General features: G+C 32.4%; 1 protein-coding gene across 5 annotated transcripts in view; it reads left to right on the top strand.

Annotated features, from left to right (window-relative positions):
- PCLO (piccolo presynaptic cytomatrix protein) overlaps positions 1 to 24,816 on the top strand; it is a 538,245-nt gene that overhangs the window by 210,001 nt on the left and 303,428 nt on the right. For all 5 annotated transcript variants that reach the window (XM_052001569.1, XM_052001566.1, XM_052001567.1 and 2 more), the window contains exon 4: positions 23,673 to 24,260. In XM_052001569.1, the coding sequence (XP_051857529.1) occupies positions 23,673 to 24,260 (588 nt within the window). The remainder of the gene's footprint in view (positions 1 to 23,672; positions 24,261 to 24,816) is intronic.

Genomic DNA, 24,816 nt, shown 5'->3' with positions numbered 1-24,816 from the left:
AAATTGACTAATATGCAGAGAAGAAAAATGATAAATGTTGAAGAGAATATGGGAGATTTTAGACACTAATGCCTTTTTGGTGGAATTGTAAACTGATCTAAACGTTCTTTTGAGCAATTTGGGACTATGCCCAAAGGCTATAAAACTGTTTTGATTCAGTGATACCACTACAAAGTCTATATCCCAAAGACATAATAAAAAAAGGGGATAGGATTTAAATATACAAAAATATTTATAGCAGCTCTTTTTGTAGTGGTGAAGAATTAGAAATTTAGGAAATGCTTAATATTAGGGAGTGACTAAACAAGTTGCAATATATGAATGTAACTTTGTGATGATAAATGTTATCCCCATGCAGAGAAAGAACTGTGGAATCTGAATGCAGATCAGAGCATGCTACTTTCAATTTTTTGTATTTTTTCTTGTGGTTTTTCTCTTTTGTTTTTTTTTCACAGCATGACTAATGTGAAAATATCTTTAACAGGATTGTACATGTATAATCTATATCAGATTGCTTGCAATCTTGAAAAATGTGGGAGAAAAAAGTTGGAACTCAATTTTTTATAAAAATGAATGTTTAAAACTATATTTACATGTAATTGGAAAATAAAATAAAATACTATTAAGTGAATCAAAATCTGGAGAGGCAGAGCCAAGAAAAACAGCAGGATAAAATTGCTTCCAGCCTGAAACAACATAGGGGGTCAGGAGGAGAAATTTGTGACATGGAAATGTAGGCTGGCATGGGACTCATGTAAATGTAACATCAATGTTAGTACTAGCTATTGGTGACAGAAACAGCAGCAGCTTTGAGAAATCTCAAGCCAAATACAGTAAAGAGACCTGGCAACTAGGTAGAAAGAGATTACAAGGGATACCCATGCCAGCACTGGGCATAAGACTGCAAGATATATAACAACTTCATTGCCTTTACATACTTTTGGGTCCAATTCAAGGATTGAGAAGAGCATTTTCAGTTAAGAGGGATCAAGGGCCCGGAGGAACATTTTTTTGTTTGTTTTTGTCACAAGAGATCAGAGACCCTGCAGAATAGTATAGTTCCTGGTCCCATGGGAACAGTAGCACTGAGGAACAGTATCATTTGCAATCCCAAGAGATCAGGAGTGGTGAGGTCCAGAGCTCAGATCAGTAGAGCAGTGACCAAACCTTTTCCTATGTCACACTACCCCCTTCTAGGCACTGAAAACTTCCAGGATAAATTAGTAGTTCTAGAAAACAGCTGTGTGAAAAAGCCCCAAACTTGGAACATTACCATTCACTCTCCACACTAGTAACACAGCAGAACTTTAACATAATTCATAGTCAAGAAATAGGCTGGAAAAATGGCAGGGAAAATGATAGGGTCAGGGCAGGCAATTTTTTACATTGTCTTCTAAGTTGCTTAAAGAGGTATGTACAAACACACACAGACACATACACACACACTCAATTGAGCTTAGAAATCTTTCTAAAGCTAATAGATAATTAGGAGGGGAAGAGAAAAAGAGAAAGAGAGGTATAATAAAAGATAGAATAGAGAGGAGGGGGGCAGGGAGAGGGAGGGGAGGAAGGAGGGAGAAAGAAAGAGAGAGAAGGAAGGAGAGAAAAAGAGGAAGGGAGGGAAGAAGGAGGGCAGGAGGAGAGAAAGGGAGGGAGAGAGTATGCACAAAGAAGGAAGAGAAAATGATGAAAGGAAATACAGAAGAGGATGGAGTGAAATGCACAGTTAGCAATCTTAACTGCAAATGTGAATGGGATCAACTCATCAATAAAACAGAAGCAGGAAAATGGATTAGAAATGAGAATCCAACAAAATGTTGCTTAGAAGAAACATACTTCAAACATAGAGACAGTTAAAATAATAGGATGGAGCAGAATCTATTATGTTTCAACTGAGGTTAAAAAAAAAAAAGCCAGTAGATAATAATTGTGATTTCAGAACAAAGCAAAAGCAAAAATAAATCTAATTTAAAGAGATATGCAAGAAAACTACATCTTGCTAAAATACAAAATAGACAGTGAAGGAATATCATTACCAAATTGTATTTCAAATAGCATAGCATTCAACTTCTTAAAGAAAATGTTTCATGAATTACAGAAAGAAATGAAAAGTATATTTTTATACTAGTGGAAGATCTTAATTTTTCACTCTCAGAGCTAGATAAATCCAAGCATAAAATAAGAAGGAAATGAAGAAGATGAATAGATCTTAGAAAAATTATATGTAATGGTCCTTGGAAAACTGAATGGGAATAGAAAGGAGTATATGTTTTTTCCTCAGCTGTACATGTTTTATTTACCATGTTTTATGGCATAAAAACCTCACAAACAGAAAAATAGAGTGTATGTACCCTCTTGAGAGCATGATGCAATAAAAATTAGATTTAATAAAGGGCTGTGGAGGTATAGACAAGTTAATTTGAAATTAAATAATCTAATACTAAAGGAATGAATGGGTCAAAAAACAAATCATGGAAATATGAAATCAATAAATTCTTCAAAGAGAATGATAACAATAAGACAACATTCCAGAATTTGGGATTTTTCTATCTTTAAATGTATACATCAAAAAACAGAAATAGCAGATCAATGAATAGGTCATTCATTTAAAAAAAACTAGAAAAAGAGTAAATTAAATGAGAATTACTTTTTTAGGAAGATCAATTTGATAGTTAGAGGGATTTTCCCATGTGCTTATATAGTCACTTATAAATATTTTTGTTACAAAAATGATTATTGTTTTGACATTTTATTACATTACTAGAATGGATATAGATTTCATTTCATCATTACTCCATTAGTTCATACTAGTTATTCCAGTTTTTTTTTTCTGAAATCTGCTTGTTCATCATTTCTTACTATAAAATAGTATTCCATTATATTCATATACTAAAGCTTGTTTAGCTCTTCCCTAATTGATAGGTATTACCTCAGTTTCTAATATTTTGCCATCACAGAAAAAGCTGCCATAAATAGTTTTTTTTACATGTAGCTCATTTCCCCTTTTTTATGATCTTTTTGCAATACAGATCTAGTGGAGGTATTGCTGAATCAAAGATAGTTTGGTTGCCCTTTGGACATAGTTCTAAATTGTTCTCCAGAATGATTGGATCAATTTAGAGCTCTACCAAGACTGTAATAGTACCCTAATTTTCCCACAACCTCTCCAAATATTTATTCTTTGTCTTTTTTTCTTTTTCATCATACTAGCCAATCTGACATGTGTGAGGTGATCCCTCAGAGTTTTTAAAATTTGTTTTCTGCAATCATAAGTGATTTAGAACACTTTACATGCCTGTAGATAGCTTTGATTTCTTTATCTGAAAACTGCCTGTTCATATTGTTTGATCTTTAGTCAATGGGAAATGGCTTTTATTCTTTTAAATTTGACTCAGTTCTCTACATAAAGATTGTTTGCCAGATTTCTGCTTTCCTTCTAATCTTGGCTGCATTGGTTGTTTGTGCATCTGCTTTTTAACTTAATGTAACAATAATTACTTATTTTACATTTTTCAAAGCTCTCTGTCTCTTGTTTATTCATGAACTATAACTCATTTAATTTCATCTTTAAAAATGTGGATGCTATACCCATATACTGCACATATGTTTAATATTAATTGCTTCATTGACGGGTACCTTTAGTTTTCTTCCTTATGTCTCTTAAATAGATAGATTTTTGCTTTTACTTTGTCTAAAATCAAGTTTGTTACCCCTGCATTATTATTTTTTTTAAATTTTAGCTGAAGCATAATAGATTCTGCTCCAGCCCCTTACCTTTACTTTCTCTGTGTGTTTCTTATAATCACCTTATTTTAGAATTCTGGTTTTGATCTACTCTGCTATCTATTTGTTTTTTATGAGAGATTATATCCTATTCACTTTTACAATTATGATTCCGAATTATGTGTTCTCCTCCAAACTATTTTTCTGCCTGTTTTTTCTCTCTCTTTTCATCCATTCCCTCCTCAACAGTGTTTTGTTTCTGTCTACTATCTCCCCTCATCTGCCCTCTCTTCTGTCAGTTCATAATTTCCACCCCAAACCCATCTTTACTTAATCTTCTCCCTTTGTACTTTCCTGTCCAATAATATATATTTCTTTATTCAATTGATCATATTTATTATTCCCTCTTTGAGGCAATATGAAAGTAAGGTTCATCTGATGCCCATTGTCCAATCTCACATCTTCCTCTCCTTGGTTCTTTCATGTGAAATAATTTACCCCCTTCTATTTCTTTTTTCCTTCTGTACCCAGTATATTCCTCTTTCTCATCTCTTAATTATTTTTATGTCATTATCTCAAATCCACCTTATACTTGTACCCTATATCTATGTAAATGTGTTCTAGCTGTATTATTAGTTTACAATTTTTAAAAATTGCAACTATCATCTAACCATGTAGGGGTGTAATTTAGCTCACTAAATCCCTTATGTTTTCTATTCCTTTTTTAAAACCATTTTAGACTTCTCTTGGGTTCTGATATTGGAAATCAAATTTTTTGTTCAATTCTGATTTTCTCCTAATGAAAGCTTGAAGTCTTTCTATTTCATTGAATGATTATTTTCCCCTTGCAGTATCATGCTTCATTTTGCCAGGTAGATGGTTCTTGGTTGTAGTCTTAGTTTCTTTGCTTTCAGGAATATCATGTTCTATATCCTCCAATTTTTTAATGTTGCAGCTGCTAAGTCCATGGAATCTTAATTGGGGCTCCTCTATATTTCAATTGTTTTTTTTCTGGCCACTTTCCCTTGACCTAATAGTTCTGAAATCTGGCTATCATGTTTCCTCATAGTTTTTATTTGGGGATCTTTTTCCTAAGGTGATCAGTGAATTCTTTTAATGCCTGTTTTTGTCCTTTGCTTCCAAGATATCAGGGTAGGTTTCCTTGATTATTTCTTCAAAGATGTTGTCCAAATCTTACTTTTGGTGGTACCTTTCAGATAGTCCAATAATTCTAATGTTGTCTCTCTTGTATTTATTTTCCAGGTCAGTTTGTTTTCCAATGAATTTTTTTTCATTTCGATCTTTTTTTCCCCCATCTTTTGAATTTGATTAAAAATCATAATAATTTGTTTTCATTTATGCATAACTAAATTTTAAGGTTTTTTCCCCCAATTAGCTTTTTTACTTTTTCCCCCCAATTGACCAATTTGACCAAAAACTCTTTAATGAGTTGCTTTCTTCAGTAGATTTTTGCATCTCCTTTTTTCATTTACTAATTCTACTTTTTCAGTAGTTTTCTGAGATGTTGACTTTTTTCACACTTCTTTTGCTTCATTCTCATTTCTTTTCCCAATTTTTCTTCTACCCCCTCTTTTATGATTTTTAAGCTCCTTTTTGAATTCTTCAGTCAGTTTTTTCTGGGCTTAAAACCACTTCCCAATTGTCTTTAGGGTTATTGTTATCCTGTTCTGAGTTCAAATCCTTTTCGCTGTTACCCTAATAATTTTCTACACCAAAAAAGAGTCTTTTTTTGGTTTTGCTTTTTTTCTTCTTCCATGATTTCCTTAAAAAAAAAAAAATCAGCTCTGCTCTCAGTGTGGAAGGGACACTGTCATAAGTTTCGTGTGCCAGTGGCTTGTGGAGCCTGACTGTTTACCTATCACTGCACCGTTCTGAGGTCACCGGGGACCCTCATATCAGGTGCTATATCCTCCAATTTTTTTAATGTTGCAGCTGCTAAGTCCATGGAATCTTAATTGGGGCTCCTCTATATTTCAATTATTTTTTTCTGGCCACTTTCCCTTGACCTAATAGTTCTGAAATCTGGCTATCATGTTTCCTCATAGTTTTTATTTGGGGATCTTTTTCCTAAGGTGATCAGTGAATTCTTTTAATGCCTGTTTTTGTCCTTTGCTTCCAAGATATCAGGGTAGGTTTCCTTGATTATTTCTTCAAAGATGTTGTCCAAATCTTACTTTTGGTGGTACCTTTCAGATAGTCCAATAATTCTAATGTTGTCTCTCTTGTATTTATTTTCCAGGTCAGTTTGTTTTCCAATGAATTTTTTTTCATTTCGATCTTTTTTTCCCCCCATCTTTTGAATTTGATTAAAAATCATAATAATTTGTTTTCACTTATGCGTAACTAAATTTTAAGGTTTTTTCCCCCCAATTAGCTTTTTTACTTTTTCCCCCCAATTGACCAATTTGACCAAAAACTCTTTAATGAGTTGCTTTCTTCAGTAGATTTTTGCATCTCCTTTTTTCATTTACTAATTCTACTTTTTCAGTAGTTTTCTGAGATGTTGACTTTTTTCATAATTCTTTTGCTTCATTCTCATTTCTTTTCCCAATTTTTCTTCTACCCCCTCTTTTATGATTTTTAAGCTCCTTTTTGAATTCTTCAGTCAGTTTTTTCTGGGCTTAAAACCACTTTCCAATTGTCTTTAGGGTTATTGTTATCCTGTTCTGAGTTCAAATCCTTTTCGCTGTTACCCTAATAATTTTCTACACCAAAAAAGAGTCTTTTTTTGGTTTTACTTTTTTCTTTCTTTCATGATTTCCTTAAAAAAAAAAAATTCAGCTCTGCTCTCAGTGTGGAAGGGACACTGTCATAAGTTTCGTGTGCCAGTGGCTTGTGGAACCTGACTGTTTACCTATCGCTGCACCGTTCTGAGGTCACTGGGGACCCTCATATTAGGTGCTGAGCTGAGAGGTTGGGGTGGACAGGTGACTTGTGCTGCTGAAGGCTGTCTGGGTTTGACAGCTGACGTGATGCTGGGCTGGGATCCTAGTGATAGTTTCTGATGTGTCCTATAGTCAGTGAGGTGTTTCTGCATTTACCCAAGACTACACTGAAGCACATCATGTTCTGGTCACTAAAGGATGCCTTTTCACCTGTGGATGTTATGATGCACTTGGAAGTTTGGCCACTGGAGGATGCCTGTTTTCTTGGGGCCTCCTTGATGTATGTGATGGTTCTTGGAGTTGAATTATATCAGTTCTCCTGGCTATGCTAAAGTATTTTTTTTTGGGGGGGGGAATTCTTGGTGTTGATTTTTGCCTGCTCCACCACATTGGGCTCAGGATCTCTTACTTGTTTGTTGAGGTGGGGCTTGCTACTGGCTTGCTGGGACGCTTCCTATACTAGACTGTGTCCCCTCTTTACCTGAGCGAGACAGACTTTTCTTGCTGATCTAAGTTTCTTCGACTAAAATATTGTTTCATCCCATCTTTTTGATGTTTTGCTTTTCTGGGATTTGTTTGGAGGTGCTATTGTTTGGTTGTTTGAAGGTGAATATGGAAGAGTTAAAGTGATTTGTTGCTTACTCTGTCATCTTGGCTCCTAGAAGTCTCATAAATAGTATTATCCACCATATTACTGTATACATTACTTTAAAAATCAAAAGAAAGAAAGAAAGATTATCTAGGTACATTAAAAACATTTCATAGGGATAATATTTTCTTTCCTATTTTTCCATGTTCTATTAGTCATTGAAACTTTAAGGTCCTGAGTCTATTCCCATTGATGTAAACTTTTCACAAATTACCTAATAGAGAATGTATGACACATTGAAGATACCTATTAAAATGTTATTAAGAAAATGCAACTTTGGCTATGTCTTCTTTTTTATGGAAAGAATATAGTAGAAATCATATCACATTTATTTATTTATTTGTTTTTTGGCTTAGGCAATTGAGGTTAAGTGACTTGCCCAGGGTCACACAGTGAGGAAGTGTTAAGTATCTGAGGTTAGATTTGAACTCAAGTCTTCCTGACTTCAAGACTGGTTCTCTATCTACTGCACAACCTAGCTGCCCCTATATCACTTTTTTAAATAAAAAGCTCTATAAAATAATATGTATTTCTTGTGAAATTTTTAGTTTTCTTTCTCTTTAATGGAATTTTTTCCATATCATGGGGGGAAGCGGGAAAGGGGGAGAAGTGGATTTTTAAAAGCCACAGTTAGAGCTATTAGTGCAGTTGGTAAAGAAGCTAAAATTTATTCAAAAACAAATTTCAACTTCTTTCCCCAAGTCAAATTATTTATAAATCCAATTTCTCTTTTTCTCTCTTTCCAGGTCAATTGGTTACTATAGCAAAAAGGAACATTTTAGCTCATTCACATTTTCCTTGTTTCACAGCAAGATGATTGATGAGATGGGGGAATTCACTTCTTTTCACTGTGTATTTACTGAGCCCCAAGAGGATAATTAGGGAAATTTCAATGATATATTACAGTGGCTATCTATTTACTGCCTAGCTATATTTGACACTTTGGGAAATAAGTTCAGGGAAATTGTCTGAAAAAAGTACCAAAAGTCAGATAGACAATGTTAAATCTGAAAAAAAAAAAGTTATTGTATTAAAACATCAAAATTAAAGCCACATACAATGTATTAATAATTAAATAGAAGGCTATAAATTGTTGAAATTAAAATGTAACATTTTAAAATTCAGGATTTTTTAAAAAATATTTATATGAGCATTTCATGTATACTTTTGCTAATATCTCAAATATTATGATATAGGTACTTAGGTACAAAATAACATTTGAAGATTTATCCCCTGGGTAACAAAAGTGCTCTGAGAATGAATAATGGTGAATGTAAGTAAAAAGTGGGTAATGTGAATTTAAATAAACAGTTATATCATGAGTTTCTTTAGGCAGCAGGATTTCCTTCTAGATCTAGTTGCCCTGGACTTGGGGATTTTATTCTATTTCGTTAAAACATTTCATGGGGCAGATAGGTAAATGCATTGGATAGTCTTCCAGCACTAGAGTCTAGATACCTGAATTGGATTGTAATTTTGTGCTAAGTCAAATCACTTAGCCTCTGTTTGCCTAGGAGGCAGCTAGGTCACTTAGTGTTTAGGTTGATGAGATTGGAGTCAGAAAGACCTAATTCAGATCTAGCCACATACACTTACTAGCTCTGTAATTTTGATCAAAATCATTTAACTTACTTGCCCTTAATTCAGGTAAGAAGAAAATGCCAAACCACTCCAGTATCTTTGCTCTCTGGGCAGTATGGTGCATGGAATTAAAACAGTCATAAATCAGTCATAAATCTAGATTATAGTTTGGGGACAAAGGCAAGAACATGATTATAAGTTTTTAATGTAACTGTTTTTTTATTTATAAAGAGGTTATATTATTTAAAGACTTGCTGAATATATAACATCCCTTGTCAAGAACACACCCAAGGCAAATGATAGAATGTAAAATAAGCATTTTGTATTGGGTTAGGATTCAGCTCAAGGGCTTGTCCTCAATTCAGCCAAGCTAGAAGAAATACCCAGAAAAAAAATTTTTTAAAGAGCTGAAACTATAATATTGCTCATTTTTGAAAGATAGCTTATCAAAAATGTTAAATGTCATGTATATGTATCTAGATAGACATGTTTGTTTATATCCAAGATAATATACATGAAATTTATTTAATAATAATGCATATATAAGCAGAAAAATTAAAAACAAATATCCATAATTTGTTAATGCAAGTTTTCTTTTCAAATTTATGGGATTGCCTCCATTTGGAAAAATACAGTAGCAAATGGGAATGTGTGTTCTCAGGGCACAATGTAATGATACCTGTATGTCTTAACTTCTGGAAATAATATGTACTCAATAAGGACTTGGTTGATTAGTTAAAAATGTCCTCAGAAAGACTATTCATTACATGAACAAAAATGTTGAGGTTTTCTTGATTTCCTGTGTAAGCAATTATCAATAGATATAATTATACAATTAGTATGTACAATGTGCTCTGCTGAACCATGGAGATATAAAGATGAACTAAATGATACATTTCTTGCCCATAAGAAACTTCTAGTGTAATGGAGCATTATGGAAAATGGATTTAACATGTAAATATTACATAGAGCAGAATATGACAGAACAAATTAAATATCCATGTGAAATATTCAAACAAAGTCTCTGAGGAGGAACCAATCACTTTGGAGAATTTGTTGTTGTTGTTGTTTTTAAATTATGAAAGAAGGGACACTTCAATTGGACTTCTGATGAAAGATCAAAAAGATTTTGACAGACATGTAGATAAGTATTTCAGATATTGGATGATATGGTTAATGTAGCAAATGATGTGGTGTCTACAACCAGATGGTGTGATTTAGGAGAGCACCAACTTTTCCTAACCTCAATTTCCTCATTTGTAAAATTAGTTTAATAATAGTACCCACTTTAAAGGATTGTGAAGATAAAATAATTTAACACAAAAAGAGCAATGTGTACATTATATAAATGCTTATTCTTAATATAATTATTGTGTTCCTTTAGAAGTGTTGACTGTATATCTATGTGGAAATTTATAGAAAAAAAACTTGGTCCAGTGAAAGGTAGGGATTAATAGATTTTGGGAACAATTTTGGGAATCGATTAGCATCATGGATATGCTAATTGAAGACATGAAAGTAAATGCCATCACCATGAAAGAATATAATGAAAGAGAATAAAAGAAGTTAGAGAAAGATCTTGTAGCTTTTCCATATTGAAAAGATAAAGGAAGAACAAAACTGACAGGAAACTGAGAAGTGGTCAGATTGGTAAGAGAATTCAGAGAATGCAGAGTTAAGAGAGACTTGCATTTACTTTTTAGCTTGAGTCTATACATAGCATTAAATCAATAATGTTCAAGTCAGTCTTCTTGCTTGGGTTACTGGAATAACTTGCTGCAAGTAAGAGCAGTTTCTCAGTCCAGTTTTAGCATTAGCATTCATTTCACACATAAAACCTCCCTCGATTTTCTATATCTTATTTTATTTATTTTCCTTTCATTTTCTTTCTTGTTACATGTTTGCTCTGAGTACATAACTAACATAAAGGTTAGTAGATCATAATTGTTCAAATCAAATGTTTTATTCAGATGCCTAAAGTATTTTAGTAAGGTTTCTAGCATTGCTGCTTGGTCCATTTCCAATTAAAGTACTATTTTAAAATTTTAAAAAGTTAATTAAAAGTATTAAAGTAAAATTTTAAAAAGCATTACACACACATACACACATATATCACTCATAATTTAATTTTCATCTTCTTCAGCACAATTCGAATAGAAATGGTCCCAGGACAAGTTATAATTCTAGTTACTTATTTATATTTAATTGGTTACTAATATAAAGATAGATAAGATAATTTTTTGTCCTCAAATGAAAGTGTTTTGATGTAAGCTCATCTTTTGCAAGCTCATGGATAACATGTTACATTGCATGGATGAATAAATGAATAATGAATGAATAAAACATTTAGTAAGTGTTTACTGTTTGCAAAGCATTGTTCTAAGTACTAGGATACAAAAATTCTCAAAGAGTTTTCATTCTAATGGAATAGACAAAACACATAAAGTTTAGAAAGCAAGTGAGAAGGAAACATTTTATACTACTAGGTAATATCAGCAAAGCTAATGATAATTACTTTTTAAAAGTCACTTCCATTGACAATCATGTCACTTTCCATTGAACTATTTGACAGGGCAAAGAATTTTGATGGCAAGAACTTTTTTTTAAATTAAGATTGCAACAAAATAAAAAAAAAGAAAAGGAAAAGAAAGGAATTTAAAAAAAAAAGTCATTTTAAAATGTGTTACCAAATTATGCTTTTTTAGGGTATAATTAATATCTTAGGATATTATTCAAATAAATAATGTCATAAATACTCCTTTGGAAGTAATTCTTGAATTAATAGTGCAATCTATAGAATAGACTCCTAATCCTGTATTGTTATTTTATACAAATACACTATTTTATTTTCACAATAAAAATACATACTTTTTTGAAAATAAAATAACGTAGAATATTTTGCCCTATGCAATTCTTTTTAAACTATAGGTTTTGCCCTCATATGGGATAATTGAATGTAGGACTTGTGAAATTATAATTTATCATCAGTATATGTTTGATTTATAAGCCTATTTTATAGTTTTATTGTCAACCGTTTCCTCCCAAAGTTCAGTCTAAGAATGACCAAAAATAAATAAATAAAGATTGTATCTATGGCTTTATTTACACCTAACTAAGCAAACATATATACATGGGAATAATAAGTTAGAATTGACTTCAGAGTGAGCATAGGCAGTAGGAGTTTTAAAGACAAAAATCACAAAAGGAAGGGGGGACATGTAATTGCATAATTATTTTATCAGATCATCTTTACTCTGGGTTGATTATCAGACTTGGAAATTGATATATATCAGTCTGACTTGGATATCTGGCATAGCAGGGGAAGTTCTGGGTATAGTGTGGCAATATCACAAAGCCAAATGCTGCAAAAAATTTCCCTTATGCTAAGTTTAAGGAATGCTCAGTTTTATTTGATTCCCAGATCAGTCTGGCCTTTTCTCTGTATAGTGAAGAAGCTTGAGCAGATCTCTTTGGGGTATAAGCCCAGTAGAAACACTGCTGGGTCAAAGGGCATGCATAGTTGGTAACTTTTTGAGCATAGTTCCAAATTGCTCTCCAGAATGTCTGGATGTATTCACAGTTCCACCAACAATGTATCAGTGTCCCAGTTTTCCCACATCCCCTCCAACATTCCACATTATCTTTCCCTCTCATTCTAGCCAGTCTGACAGGTGTGTAGTGGTATCTCAGAGTTGTCTTAATTTGCATTTCTCTGATTAATAATGACTTGGAGCATCTTTTCATATCGCTAGAAATAGTTTCAATTTCTTCATCTGAGAATTGTCTGTTCATATCCTTTGACCATTTATCAATTGGAGAATGGTTTGATTTCTTATAAATTAGAGTCAATTCTCTACATATTTTGGAAATGAGGCCTTTATCAGAAGCTTTCATTGTAAAAATGTTTTCCCAGTTTATTGCTTCCCTTCTAATCTTGTCTGCGTTAGATTTGTTTGTACAAAAACTTTTCAATTTGATATAATCAAAATTTTCTATTTTGTGATCAATAATGATCTCTAGTTCTTCTTTGGTCATAAATTCCTTCCTCTTCCACAGGTCTGAGAGGTAAACTATCATATGTTCTTCTAAGTTATTTATAATCTCATTCTTTATGCCTAGGTCATGAACCCATTTTGACCTTATCTTGTTATATACGATGTTAAGTGTGGGTCAATGCCTAGTGTCTGACATACTTATTTCCAATTTTCCCAACAGTTTTTGTAAAACAATGAGTTCTTATCCCAAAATCTGGGGTCTTTGTGATTTGTCAAACACTAGATTAAAGTTATTGACTGTTTTATCCTTCGAACCTAACCTATTCCACTGATTAATTAGTCTATTTCTTAGCCAATACCAAATAGTTTTGGTAATGCTGCTTTATAATATAATTTTAGATCTGGTACAGCTAGGCCACCTTCATTTGATTTTTTTTTCATTAGTTCCCTTGAAATTTTTGACCTTTTGTTTTTCCATATGAACTTTGTTGTTATTTTTTTTAGGTAAATGATTTCTATTATAAATTTGACACAGTTCTTTATTTCTGACAAAGGTGTCATTTCTAAAATATATAAAGATTGTAAAAATTTTCCCAGCTTTGTACTTCCTTTTAATCTTGTTTTGTTTGATTTTCTTTATGCAAAACTTTTAAATTTAATGTAATCAAAGTTGTCCATTTTGCCTTTCTAAATATTCTCTAGTTCTTCTTTGATCATAGTCCCCAAACTCCAAAGTCTCTCCAAAGGTCTGATAGATAAATTATCCCTTGTTCTCCTAATTTGCTTATAATATCATCCTTTATGTCCAAATCATGTATCCATTTTGACCTTATTTTGATCAGTACATTGAATGTTATCAACACTAGGATATTGCTGGAATGTTAATGTTTCTATTCATTTTCATATTGTAGCATCACTCATATGGAAAAGTACCAGTTTGCCTATATGATTTCCCTAAGTCAAAAGAAGTCTCCTGTTTTTCTGATCTAAGGTGTCTCTAGCGAAACAAATATATCATGTTAAAACATCTTGTGTCTGACTCAGTTATTTTGGAAAAACAACTTAGATTGAAAGAAAATTGGAAGCAACCTAAGAGTCCAAACACACTTAAAAAATCTATATAACAAATTGATATTTTTAAAAAATGTATTGCACAATATAATAAAAATAACTTAAATTATAATTATTAACTATCTATAATGTGGTGTTATGTCTTAGGTTTAAGATCTTACAATATTGAATGCAAGGGAAATATGAGCATTTTTATCATGGGAGGTTTGGGATCATTGGAAAAGCTTTGCAGTTTACTAAACTTATTCAGCCTCCTCCTCCTCTGTCCTCAAATTATTGTCCATCTATATTATCTTTCCTAGATATGCCTCCTGTAGGTGAGCTTTTTAGGTTGTTCTTCCAAATACATGTCATCATCTGGGCAGTAAAACATCTCTTATCTCTTAAAGCAATACAATATTGAAGAACTTGGCTGAAACAGAGGAATGATATCCATAAGCACACATCTGGAGAATCTCACTTATCCATTGAGAAAACCATTTTTACCATAGGCTCTGTGTTGAATTTTCTCTATCACTGCCATAAAAACCTTGAGCAATCATATATTTATTGCCTTTTTTATTACTTTATCTGGTGGTTATGATAAATAATTTATCATGGTTATTTCTATGAGTATATCTTTCAAGGAATATTGGATGATTTTGATATCTGAGTGAGATATGTGATATGTAGCATGGATTATATTATTGGAAAAGAGCCTTCATGGTTCAACAAAATGTAACAAGTAAACAATAGTCACAATTGGGTATTATATTTTCAATATCTTTAAGTCAATTATATTATCATAAAAACAGCATCCCATTTTTTGAATATAACTAGGAAAAGCCTGCTTGTCACCTATTAATATCCTAAATTAGGAAAACTTTAATAGAAGTATTGATTCCAAACTCAAAATTTTTGTATTTTTAGGAAATAGACATTTTTAGGAAATAACTGTCACCAGTTGTTAATTTTTAATACTTTTTTTGCTAATAATGTCTGAAATTTTATTGTATAACATTGATATCTTTCTTGCTTTCAAATAATTTGCTTTTCCTCACCATTCCTAAAATTGGATCAATATAAATCTAAATAAGTTAAATAAGCTACATCAAAGGTAGTTGTTTTTCCCATTTTTGTTTTTTTTAATGCCAGATTGACAGAGTAATTTTTTCCATTTTCTCCTGTTTGTTGTCCTTCTCCAATTTTGCTTCAATGCTGCTAGAATATCTTTGATTAGTGGATCTCTTGTAAAACTTTCTTTAAATTACTATTATTCTCAATTGTTTTTCCCTATCTTATGAGATAATAGTGCTTATAATCATCTATCATCTTCATAAGATTTTACAAGTAAGTGTATAGTGTAAACTGACATTGCAGTTGATTTTCATCTCTGTTCAATTGCTTAACCAACATTTGCTGACTACAGCACTTTATAGTCTTTTTGTGAATAGATTTATATTAAGTTAGAATAAAATTATTGATATGTTTGGGTGTCCATATCTTATTTCTTGTTATTAGCTTGAATAGTTCTATTTTGAATCCTTTCAGGAGTATATAACTTTTTCTCATCATTAAAAGTCTGTTTTTTGCCTTCTAAATTGATAGTCTGACTTACACAGTTTATTTCTATAATCAGTGATGAGTATTTTCAATGTATGTTGTAATTTTCTTTTCTTTCTTTCTTTCTTTCTTTTTTTTTTTTGGCAGTATTAATTGATATTCACCATTTTGGTACCTACAAATTTCTTTCTTTAAACATGTGTTTAGAATATGAGGATATTTATTAGTCTCTATGTTCTTGGCTTCTCATTTCTTTTTTTTTTTTTAAACATATTTTCATAGCTCTTTCACCCCATTAATAACATTTTCTTACATTTTCACTGTTTATCACTAAGTATCAGAATTTAAGCCCCTAAGTTCATGTGTTTTATCGTGTTCTTAATGTTCAATGATTTTTTCAGTCATGTCTGACTTTTTGTGACTCCATATTTGTTGTTGTTGTTGGTTTTTTTTTTTGTTTTTTTGTTTTTTTGTTTTTTGGCAAAGATACTGGAGTGGTTTGCCATTTCTTTCTTCATCTCATTTCACAAATGAGGAAACCAAGACAAAAAGAGTTAAGAGACTTCTCCAGGGTCACACAGCTAAGTGTCCGAGGCTGGGTTTAACTCATCAAGATAAGTCTTCCTGATTCTGAGCTCAATGCTGTATCTGGTGTGTCACCTAGATGGCCTAGTTTTATTAGTTCTCAGAAAATGTGTATGTAAGCTATAATTATTTTGAGAGTGACCTTTTTTCCAATTACTTGTCAGTGATACAATATGGAATGATGTTTCTTCATGATATTGGGGTATAATTAAAAAAAAAAAAGCTTGACCAATCACTTTCCTACCTTTATGGATAATATCTGTTTGTGACTTCAACCCTTCATTTAGTTCAACTTCAATACTGTCAATACTAATGTGACTCAGGTTTTCCTGATGTATTTGGAAGACATTGGACAGACACCATACCTTATAATAGTCAAATTAAAGTATGTAGAAAGGTCAAAATCTAGGTGATTCTTAGTACTTCTTAATTCTTCTGTAATTCTGTTACCACCACTGAAGAAACATAATTAGGCTTTTTGGAACTAAGGATACTTGTATTTATTTTTGTTATATGAGTTCTCTCATGAGGATGTAAAAAAAAAAAAAAATCACTACTGAAGAGTCAGACAACTAATGATGAGTTCTTCTCTACTTAGTGGGTTAAGTCTTGGAAGATAGATTTCAGCAGATTTTAATATATTATATGGAATGCTGAAATTCCTGAGATATAATTTACTTATAACTTACTTGACTAGAGTTTTAGTTTTACATCTGTCTTTTTCCCTCTATAACCTTGAGTAACCAATTAACTACTTAGCTACTCATTTTCATCATCAATGAAAGGATATTGATATATATATTATCTTCCTATCTATCTCACTGAGTTGTTATAAGGTTTATATAAATTATTTATATACAAATTGCTTGAAAAACTTCAAAATGCCATTTGGATTTAAAAAATGAATACTATCATAATTGTTAGGAAAATCATATTTCCCTGAGTGGATGCCCATCAATTGGAGAATGGCTGAATAAGTTATAGTATATGAATGCTATGGAATACTATTGTTCTGTAAGAATCAACCAGCAGGATGATTTCAGAGAGGCCTGGAAAGACTTACAGGAACTGATATAAAGTGAAATGAGCAGAACCAGGAGATCATTATACACAGCAACAAGAAGACTATATGACAATCAATTCTGAAGGACATGGCTCTCTTCAACATTGAAATGATTCAAACCAGTTCCACTCGTGCAGTGATGAAGAGAGCCATCTATACCCAGAGAGAGAACCATGGGAATACAGCGAGGAACACAACATAGCATTCTCATTTTTTCTGTTGTTATTTGCTTGCATTTCTTTTTGTTTTTTCTCAGTTTTTCTTTTTCTTCCTTCTTGGTCTGATTGTTCTTGTACAACCAGATAACTGTATAAATGTGTATACACATATTGGATCTATTTCCATGTATTTCAACATATTTAACATGTATTGGACTACCTGCCAGATGGCGGAGAAGGTAGGGAGAAGGGGAAAATTTACAACAAAAGGTCATGCAAGGGTCAATGTTGGAAAAATTACCAATGCATATGCTTTGTAAATAAAAAGCTTTAATAAAAAAATAAAAGAAAGAAAAATCATGTTTCCCAACTTAATAGTGAGTCACTTTGGCATTTGAATGTCTTTTAGGCAAAATAATCTTCTGTAGTCTGCTAGGTTATATCTTAGAAATATTTCATTTCATTCACATGATTCTCTAGATTTGTGCATATGTAATTGCTTTTGAATGATCCAATAAAATATTTTGTGCTTTTTGTTCAGCTTTAATGTGTTCTAATAAATTTCTTTCATCTAAATATATGTATAATAAAATATTATACATATTTATATGTAAAGGAAAAGTATTTTTTTCAATGGAGAATAGTACATTATAGACCATATAATAAACAGTGCTTAAAAAGACATTTAATTACTGGTTAATATGCTGCTTGGTAATTAAGTTACTCTGAGAACATGTTTTAGTCTTGATATAATTCCTCAAAAATTCAAAATATATAGCTAGCTTCTGGAATAAGAGTATATTGAGACAAAAGATGTCGTCAAGAAATAGTAAAGCAGTACAACAACCTCATTATTGTTGGAATCCATATTTCTTTATGCATGCCAAATTGGCCTTAGCTTTTTCGGCTATCATGTTCCACTCAATAGGATGATACCCCAATTCCATTTGGTGTAGCAGAATAGGAAGAAAAAAAAGGTTTTGCAAACAAATTTTCAACAATGAACAAGACAGTAGCCCCTTTAAAAAAAAAAAAAAAGGCAGGTTTGGTAATATGTTATCAAGTAGGAAGGAAAAGGTGCCAGGCTTATATCACCATAAAAATGTCCTCATTCAAGATACAAAGCATTCCAGAGGCACGTAGGAAATCATTGAGACTACTTTAAAATGCTACATTCGATTTCCATTTAAAATCAGTAATAATGTAATAGTAATTAGTAATTATTAGTATTAGATTAGTAATAGAAATTATCAGGATAGATATTTTTCCCTTTTGTTAAAGTAGAGCTTCAAATATTTGACTTATCTGTTAATATAGACAAATATATTCTGTATAGGAATTGTTTGTAGACTTACTAAGTTTATTTTCACACTGACAAAGTGTAACATGTTATTTGCCTGAACTCTGGGGAGTGCAGTTTTCAAAGTCCTATTAAAACATTAAGGTGATGAGTGTACACTCATGTAAAATTATTACTATCCTATGAGGCTCCCTTAATAATTTCCCTTTAAATAGAAGGGTTTATTCAAGCAAAATACTGTACTATTGAAATGTGTTTTGATTAGTATGAGAGTAAGATGATTCATAATATTTTACCAAATACTAAGTAAAATCTGACATTTTCTAGTGGATCAGTTATTCCAAATGATAGAAAATTGATTATTATGAAAAAAGACAGGTTTCTTAAAATTTTAGGCCAAAATATGTTCTTGAAATGTTTCCCAAGAATCCAACCTTTCAATGAAAATAGTACACGCAGTGGCAAGGCCAAGAAATGGTTACTGAAACCACTAGACAAATTAAGAGGATTGATTTTTTTATATGTGTTATTGAATATGACCCAGTGGGGAATGTTCACTATCAAGAGTGAGGCTTTTGTTATTTGACATATAGAATTGAATGACTTTCTTCCCTTTGGCTATACATGCACACAAACACACACTCACACAACCACTTCAAATTAAAGCTTCCTGTACAGAAAATTAGGAATAACAGCTGCTTGGAATATTGACACAGACAAAAAGTACAAATGAATCCACAGTACTTGCACTTTAGAAACAATACTTTAGTCTTGAGAATTCCTGAGTGAGACTGATAATCAATCCTAACTAAACACCATTTAAAGCAGCAAATATTAATTCTTCTTGTTGATTAATGGCAAAATAAAATTGAAAAAAAAAAACTAAGCAACTTTTTTGAAGTTTCCCAAAGACTAAATAGAGTGGAGAATTAGATTTATGGACTTTTCCCCTATTGTCTACAAAAATGTCCAGATCTAACCATCCTTAAACAACAACAACAACAACAACAAAAGAAATCAAATCTTCCTTCCCCATGCCATCCAACTCATCTACTACTCTATAAAACTTCTTTCTTTTTTGCAGCCAGATTACCCCAAAAAAAGTCATTTAGATTCTATTTTGCTTTTTTTCACCACTCTTCAGCACCTTGTGATATGACTTATTGATCTCCATCCCTAGACTGAAAAAAACTCTTTCTAAATTTTCAAATTCACCAATCATTTCTCAATTACTAAACCTAATGATTTCTTCTCAGTTCTAATCTATCTTGACTCCTCAGCAGTGTTTACCACTATTAGTTATATCCCCACACTTGCCTTTCTGTATAGTCTCTTCCCTCTGGATTTTTCAAGAATTTATGCTGTAGTGCTACCTATTATCTATCTGATATTTGGTCTCCTTTTCTAAATCATCATCCTTTTTGTCTCTCTTCCAGTTCCCATATCAGAGCACCGTTTTTGGCCATATTCCCTTCTTTCTTAGGACTATTTCTTTCGAAAACCTCATTATTTTGAATACATTCAATTATCATTTACATACAAATGAGTTGTAAATTTTCATATTCAAACTTCAACTGTTTGATGTCCCATATCAACATTTGTCTTCTGTTCATTTCCATCTTGATGTCCTCCAACTCAACTTATCCAGAACTAGCTATCTTTTTCCCTTATCTCATCCTTTCCCCAAATTTCCATATTTCAGTCAAGGCATAATCATGCCAGCCTCCCAGTCATCCCAGAATTTTCTCCCTTCTACGCCATTACCCATAAATTACCATGTTGCATAGATTGGACTCTAGCAATAGAGCATGTTAACTGATCTTCTTCAAGGAGTTCATGTTTCCAGTTCATCCTTCACACAGCTAATATGTTGATGCTCGTAATGCACAGGTCTGACTATAGCACTGCCCTACCTAAACTTTTTTGCTTCATAATATCTCCAGTTTCTCTGGCACTTTCCCATATCTACTCTATGTTCTAATAAAACTTGTCTACCTATGTTTCTCTGTATGACTGTCCATTTCCTGCACCTATGCCTTTGCAATGACTTTCTGCCATCTATGAACATTCTCCCTTATTACTTCTGCATCTTGGAATTCCTAGTCCTCTTCATGTTACCATTTGAGTTCTTCCTATGTGATGGATTTTCCTTAACTTTCCAGCTGTTTTTTCCTTCAATTGCTGATATGCTTTATATTTTATTTATCTAGGGTTGTAGGCTTATAGATTTATAATTGGAAGGATTATAAATGATCTGATCCAACCTCTTCATTCCATAGTTGAGCAAACTGAGGCCTAAAGAAGTGATGGACTGAGGTCACCTGCCTAAGGTCACACAAGTATAAATTACAGAGCAAAGAGTCAAACATAGATATTCTAATTCCAAAATGAACATTTGTTCACAAAACCATTCTGCCTCTTGTGTACTGGTTGCCCCACTTCTGCAATTCCCCACCCCCCATGCATTATTAGTATACTCTTTCAGGGCAGAGCCTTATTTTTATATTACCAATTCTTTAGCACAATCCCCAAATAATTCATTATAAGAAATTAAAAGAAATAGATTAGAATTTGTGATTTCTTTAAACTCCCTTGGAAAAGAAACTAATCTGTATAGGAAATTATTAGTATAGTCCAGTCCTGGTCTTTAAATAAAAATCTAATCAACTAAGGCATACCTTGACAAAAAGGAATAATGGCAAGTATAGTTATCAGGTGCAGCTTATTTAAACTAACTTGGCATGGTCATTTGTCTTATGGTAAATATGTAAGGAATAACCTGAATTAATCAGGAAAAAATTGAATAACCAAACATACAGAAAACCCAGAGACAGTAATGCTCTAATAGTAGCATTTGACACTACAGCCACTTGTGGAAGTTTCCTTTATCATGATGGAAGAATAGTGAAAAAAATTTCCTAGCTATACTCTAGTCCTCCCTTCATTTAACTGCCAAAGCCATATTCCTTAATACATAGAGATGATTCCATCAGGACTCTGCTCCAAAGCTATTAGTGACTCCTTAAAAATTTATTGACTTTGCAGAGACTTTCTACCATCTGTGAATATTCTCCCTTATTACTTTTGTACCTTGGAATCTATAATCCCTTCATGTTAGTTCCCACAAAAGTTCTTCATCCGACATAATGTCTTTTCTTAACTTTCCGGTGCTTTTTCCTTCCAACTGCTGATATATATTATATTTTATTCACTTAGTGTTATAGGTTTATCTACTGCAATCTACTGAAAAAACTACTAACTCAGCCTAGCATTCAAGACTCTTTATAACCTGACTCTGTTTAGGTAGCAAGCATTTATAATGATTTTACTTTTTTATAGGCACTATGTTCAGCTCTGGGGTAACAAAGAAAGGTACAAATTATATTTTACTAATAAGACTCTAGGGATACAAAAAAAGAAAAACAACAAAAACAACAACAACAAAACCCCCTTCAAATTCTTTCCCTTCCTAGAAACAGCTGGGAGGCACAGTGAATAAAACATTATTAGGCTTACAGTTAGGAAGACCATTGTTCACATGCTACCTCAGGTACTTATTCTCTATGGGACTCTGGACACTCACTTTACCTCTGTTTGCCTCAGTGTCCTCAACTTCAAGACAGATAATAACACATATTTCCCATAGCTTGATTAAATGAGATAATATTTTTAAAACACTTACCCAGTTCATGGCATGTACTAGGCATTTACTAATTACTTGTTTCCTTCCATCCTTTCTATAATAAATGCTATAACAAACTAAAAAATACACTTTTTTGGTCTAATTTCATCCTGCCCTTTTTCAAATTATGAGTAGAATAGACTACTGTATATTTCTATCTTTCACAATATTTCTTTTCAACTAGAAAAATAAAATATTTCTCTTTCAAAGCTCAGTAAAATTCCATCAAATCTCTCATTCTCCTCTTTCCTCCAAAAGTGGTGATTCCTTCTTCTAGGACTTAGTGGTATCATTTTGACCTCTGCCATCCACTTTAAAATATTCTAAATTGTGTAGTATTTTGGTTTTTTTGTTTGTTTTTCATCTGCCTTCATTATGATTATATTATAAACTTCCTGAGGACAATTACATTTTTTAAAATAGGTATCTTTTTAATACCAGAGATAGCTTTTCATTTTGCTTTTATTCCTACATTTTGGCACATGATGCCTTGCTTATAATAATACTCAATATTTGTTGTAGGGCATTAAATTTGTATTTTTCATAGCATAGTCCCACAAATTGGAGGTTTTTTAAAAAATTTGAATTAAATGGCTTATGTTTATGTTGTATTTATTGTTATAGATAAGACTATTTATCTTGAAGTGAACATACAAGTTTTGGGATAATTCATTTTAAAATACTTTCCTGATAGAGATATTCCATTAACTGAATGGATATTCCATTATCTGAGTTCACCAAAAATATCCTCATTCAAATGTGATTACTTCTTATAGCATTCATTATAGTGAACTTGAGGTAGTAATATACTGGTAAATATTTAACAATTGGCTTTTTGTGGTGGTAGTAGTTATATATATATATAGGAGACCCCTGTAAGTTTAATCTACATTAATCTATATCCCTTTTCCAAATCTAAGAAATCAAGAAAATAATAAATCAAAACCTGATATGAAGTGTTTTGTCATTTCCAAGGTGTAGAGGTTTGTATTGAAAATCTAACACTGCTTTTCAGTTGGAGTTGACTTCAATATACCTGTGGCTTGAAGATACTCAGTATTTTAGAGAGAGAGAGAGAGAGGGAGAGAGGGAAGGAGGGAGGAAAGGAGAGAGGGAAGGAGAGAGGGAGGAAGAGGGAGGGAGGGAGGGAAGAAGAGGGAGGGAGGGAGGAAGAGTGTGCTGGACTTGGAGTCAGGAAAACTTTGTTTTTATTTCTGCTCTGGATACTTGCTCAAAAACTCCAGTAGTACCCTACTGCTTCTAGAATAAATACTAATTCCTCTATGTAACATTTAAAGTTCTTTATCTACAGTCTGGCCTATCTTTCCAAGTTTTATATTTTTTATTTATGGCTTTATTAAGTTATAATTTTATATGCTCAATCCATTCAATGCTGTATTCTTTTTTTCTTTCTTAGGTTCAAGAATGGCTATGCTTAAATTGCCAGACGCAGAGAGCAATATCAGGACAACTTGGGGACATGGGCAAAGTGCCACCTTCAATCCCACCTATTTCTTCAGAGATTGTACAAAAACCATCAGCTGTACCTCAGCCTCCTGTGACAGAAGAAATATCCCCCACAATATCCCCAATGCCTGCCCAAGTAATAGAAAAAAAGAAAGAACAAGAAGCACAAAAAGAAGATGAAAAAGTAAAGGAAATACCTTCACTTGAAAAGAAGCCCCCACTGATAAGCACAGATGAAAAGCATGAGGAAAGTAAAATGAAAGACAAGATTATAGACTCTGATGATTTGGGAGAAAAGCCCCCAAAGGGAGAGTCGCAAGAAATAATGAAACCTGAGGTGCCAGCTGATAAAGAAAAATCCTTGGACCAGGAACCTCCTAAAGAAGTACATGTAGAAAAACAAGCAGAGACCAAGACAGCACCTGGAATTCCCCAGAGTCTACCCAAAGACGAGGAGAAAATTCAAAAAAGAGATGATGTACTACAGACAACACCATTAGTAAAACCAGATCAAGTGGAAACAGTGAAAGAAAAAATAGTAAGTAGATTATTTGTTGTTGTTATTGTTGTTTATTTAATTGTTTACACAGAGTTTTTGTGCATGTAGTTAATTTTTAACTGAAACACACAAATTCCATTTAGAGACATCTACACATTCAAAGTGTAAAGGAAGGTGACACAAGTGTCAGTTAATTGGGATTTGTCCCTGTATTCAAATTGGGAAAAAAAATCTGGATAATTCAGGTACAATTAAAAAGAAGTATTTATTTTTATTTTTATTTATTTTGATTTTTAAAATTATATCAACCAGTTATTCAAGTCCACATTTATTAAACTAAAGTTTAAAATTCAACATTTAAGTTTTTCTTTTTGAAATCATCAGTTACACACACAGAAAGTTATTTGACATTTTTCAAGTTAACACCAACTTGAATATATGTGTGCATGTGTGTATGTATATACATGCACTCCCACATTTACACAGAAAAAGAATGAGAGTGAGAGAGTTGATGCCAAGTTGAACTGACAGGTTAGGTTCCCCAGGAAGAGTAATTACCTTGAGTTCAGCATACTCTGTGAACAGATACTCTTAA

Source organism: Antechinus flavipes, chromosome 5, assembly GCF_016432865.1.
Source record: "Antechinus flavipes isolate AdamAnt ecotype Samford, QLD, Australia chromosome 5, AdamAnt_v2, whole genome shotgun sequence".
NCBI lineage: Eukaryota > Metazoa > Chordata > Mammalia > Dasyuromorphia > Dasyuridae > Antechinus > Antechinus flavipes.
This window is presented reverse-complemented; position numbering and strand designations above follow the sequence as displayed.